General features: G+C 39.2%; 1 protein-coding gene across 1 annotated transcript; it reads right to left on the bottom strand.

Annotated features, from left to right (window-relative positions):
- Positions 1-1,963: 1,963 nt before the first annotated feature.
- On the bottom strand, positions 1,964-2,584 carry LOC150080646 (uncharacterized). Its single transcript, XM_090380770.1, has one exon. The coding sequence runs from the start codon at positions 2,582-2,584 to the stop codon at positions 1,964-1,966; it is 621 nt and encodes a 206-aa protein (XP_090236896.1).
- Positions 2,585-4,074: the final 1,490 nt, after the last annotated feature.

Raw genomic sequence — 4,074 nt, 5'->3', positions numbered from 1 at the left:
TAGGGGATTCATAGGGGAATCATAGCTATGGTATAACATTACACTATATACAATGTCAGAACAGTTTCTTTCGAGCCTTTTTGGATGCAAACTTATCAATTCCTTGGTTGCTTGCAGGTTCACCAAAAATGAAAAATTGCCAGCTACACTGCTATACAATGTTGCACTTATGTCTAGGTTGGCTTCAAGAGTATCCGTGACAGGGATACAAAACTGCCTACTTTTGATAGTTTTGTACTCTACATCCGGTAGAGTAAATTTTGCTTGTTCAGTTTCATCAAAATTAGTTCGAGTGTTTGATACGAACTGCAATAGTGAGCTGTAAATATTTGCACATGTGCTCAATGAAATTGGCGAACTTTGGGGTGCCTTGTTAACTTGATCTTGAAATTGATCTTGCAAATGTGTCCAAAGGTGAAGCATGAAAATGGTTCTTCCATTTTCTGCATCAGATTTTTAGGCTGTCGTCTAGTATCTCCTTTTTCAGTTTCTCAGAGTAAATATGACTGAGGGCTTCAACAATGTTAGCATAACTTTCGCCAATAGTTGCAGTAGCTTTGGCGTGAGCCTCCCATCTTGTGTCTGATAAATGTTTAGGAACTTTTGACTCAGGAGGCAAGAAATTATTTAGCACTGCCCATCTTTTTGTAGAAGCTGAGAGAAAACAATAAAGTTCATTTATTGTGCCAAAAAAAAATTACTGCATCCAGACACGAGTGAACTGCGTTCATCCAACTAGATTTAGGGAATATTCAGCGCATGGAATAAACTTTGCAAACTTGTTCCTTTCCAGATTTTTTGTTGAACGGCGTTATACTTTCCAGCCGTATTGGCTGCATTGTCATATGATTGTCCTCTACATTTAGCATTAGCATTAGCATTAGTAGAGGCATTTGATGCAAGAAAGCAAGCTTATGCAGCATCAGCCAAAAAAAAAAAAAAAAAAAAGCCCACTTCCACTTCACCCCTCTGTTCGTTCAAAATACCTGTCCAGCTGAGCCTTGAACTTATTTAGGCTATCAACCTCCACCACAAGGGATGGAAGTCTGTTCCACCAACCAACCACCCGCTGGCTAAAGGCAAATTTCCGCACGTCTATCCTACATCTGTCTTTCCTCAATTTGAATTTATGCCCTCTCAGGTGATTTTTCTGAGCTAGAGGAAGAATCCCATCAGCATTGAGCATGCTTAAACCATTCAAGGCTTTATACACCTCTATCAGATCACCTCGCTGGTGCTTAGTCTCCAGACACTGTAATTTGCAAAACTTAAGCCTTTCTTCGTAAGAGCACCCCTTCGTTCCATTCACTAATCTTGTTGCCCTTCTCTGTACTCGTTCCAGCAGCTCTACATCCTTCTTGAAATGAGGCCTCCAGACCTGTATGCAGTACTCTAGGTGTGGCCTGACCATCGCCTTATACAATGGAATAATCACCTCCTTATCCCTGCTGGAAAAATTCCTGTATATCATTGACAATACTCCATGAGCTACTCTTGCAGCCCGTCTGCACTGCTCAGAGAACTTCATATCTGCCTGCACAACCACCCCTAAGTCCCTTTCATTCTCTACCACTGTCAGTGTAGTACCACAGAGTTGATACGTTGCTCTGGGGTTGCTGTTTCCCATGTGTAGTACTTTACATTTGTCAATGTTAAACTTCATTTGCCACCTCTCAGCCCATCTGCTCAACCTTTCCAGATCCTGTTGCAGCAGCATAGTGTCCGTAGTGTCCTTGACAACCCTGCCAACCTTTGTATCGTCTGCAAACTTGGACATTAAGCCGGAATAAAGCCATACTTTCACCAGTGTGATCTTTCAGTTCAAAAAAACTCAGAAAGCGTTCAACTAGTAATCCATCACTAGGAGAAACATATCTAACAATGACAGTAAGTTGATCAACATGGGAAACATGAGGGCTTGAATCGACTGATGAACTAAAATAACATGCTTGTTTGATGTCGCTCAGTATTGATTCTCGAACTTTATAGTCATCAACTGGATAACCTCTTCACATATGGATTTGGGTAAGTACGATGGCAGACCAGAGCCTTTACCTCCGTACTGATTTATGTGAGCACACAGGAAGGGATCAAATTTGGCAATTAATTTAAGCAATCCAAGAAAGTTACCATTTGATGAACCAAATGTTTCATCATCTCCCCTAAATGCCAAGCCACGTTCTGCCAAAAGGGAAATCACTGCAATTACTCGCTGAAGCACGTGCCTCCAGTAATCTTGCTCTGCATTGATTTGCTCTTCGAGTTTTGATGTGAGCGTTTGACCACGCTTTCTTGTTAAGTATGTTAGCATAGAGTTCATATGATTTTTAGAGTTTACGTGGGTTTGAACATGATAAGCGTGATGCCAATCATCGAATCCAGTAGAAGCTAAAGCTGTAGTTGAGGTAGTTTGGTTAGAGAAAAGTTTGCACGCAAAACAGTACATTTTTCCTTTTGTGGGAGAATACACTAGCCATTCTCGAGGGTAGGTTTCTCCATTTACTTTGGTGGAATGGAATAAATTCTTTTGAGCAGAACGGGACTTGGTTTTTGTATGTTCGCTTCGAATTGGTAAAAGGTCCATTCCAGTGCTGACATTCCGATGAATCTCTCTCAATCTAGAATGATATTTCCTCGTTATTCAATGTGATTCAATAAGCTACGCCAGTATTGTCTCTGAAATCACTAGTAGCATGAACAGTTGGTATTTTTGTGTCTACAATGCTAGGGTTTTCGCTGAGATTATTTGCTTTGTTTTCCAAGTCTTTAAGACGGTAATGAGCCTGAACTGCTTCTTTTGGTGCAACTATCTCGTGGCATGTTCCTTCAGCGCCTTGTGTTAATTCTTTGGCTGTAGGTCCTATCACTTCATTGTCACTTTCTCCAGAAGTTTCTGTACTTGTAGTGGTAGTTACTGACAACAGTTCTCCTTGAAGTTATTGGGAGGCTGTGTTCTGTATATAAAATGGTTGTTCCATCTGCTCAATGTAGTCTACTTGATTTTCTTCTGTTTGTAAACACGAATATTCTGATTCAGGGATTATATACGACTGTTTCTGCCTGCTGTACAAAGCCATATGACATGATTGGCTTGAGTATTTCCTTCTGTTATTTTTGTCGCTTTCGATTACTAGCACCACTTTCATATCGCTAACTCATTATTATTTCCACAAAAAGTCAAAATTAAATATTATTATGATTCACAATGATATAAAAGAATCCTCACTTGTTCTCAAAACGCACGCTATAATGATAGCGAACCCTTGTATTTCTTCATAACTGACTTTATCATTTGATTCTGAGTAGCTTTAAAGCCTCCACAAACTTTACAGTCATAGACTCATACGTCACGTGTTTAATGTTACTAAGCAACTGGGCCTAGATAGTAAAATCAAGGATTTAAGGGCGAATTCCTTTCGGCACTCCCATCAGTGTGTTCCTGAATTTTGGATTTGTGCTTACACATTATTTTGGCCTAAGTACGCCCCTGATTTTTATCGTTACAAATGAAATAAAATTAATGGTAAATTTTTTTTGGCAGGAGGCCGAGGCCCCCCTGATTATGCGGCCCTGGACTGCAGACCGCTCAGCCCATATGTAAATCCGGCACTGTCAGCCATAACCCACGATTCATACATTACTGACCTACTCCTTTGTGCTTTTAATTGCAAAATATTTATAAATCTATCCTTACTATGAGTTTTAAATACTCTATAATGTTCAAATAGAAACCCCTCTATCCATTTTTTACCTTCTTACTTGCTATTTCCAAAGCTTTAATACATTCTGGACAATTATTATCCCGAACTGAGTGATCACAACTTTTACTTTTTCTTTTACAATTTACACATATAGGACTCTTTATCTTTATTAGTACAATAAGCAAACACATTCCCTCCTTGGACACAATGACCACAGGAAACACTTTTGTGGGAACAATAATTTGCAGAGTGTCCATACCCTAAACATTTAAAACATTTACTTGTCACTGTAAATTTTCTAAATTTATAAGATGAATATCCAATAAATAACCTATCACCCTGAAAAATCCTCTTATTCATTTGTGTATCAACT

The sequence above is a fragment of the Mastigoproctus giganteus genome, chromosome 9 (genome assembly GCF_048544385.1).
Source record: "Mastigoproctus giganteus isolate SK-2022 chromosome 9, ASM4854438v1, whole genome shotgun sequence".
In the NCBI taxonomy this organism is placed as follows: Eukaryota; Metazoa; Arthropoda; class Arachnida; order Uropygi; family Thelyphonidae; genus Mastigoproctus; species Mastigoproctus giganteus.
Note: the sequence above shows the minus strand (reverse complement) of the source record. Positions and strands in the feature narration are given on the sequence as shown.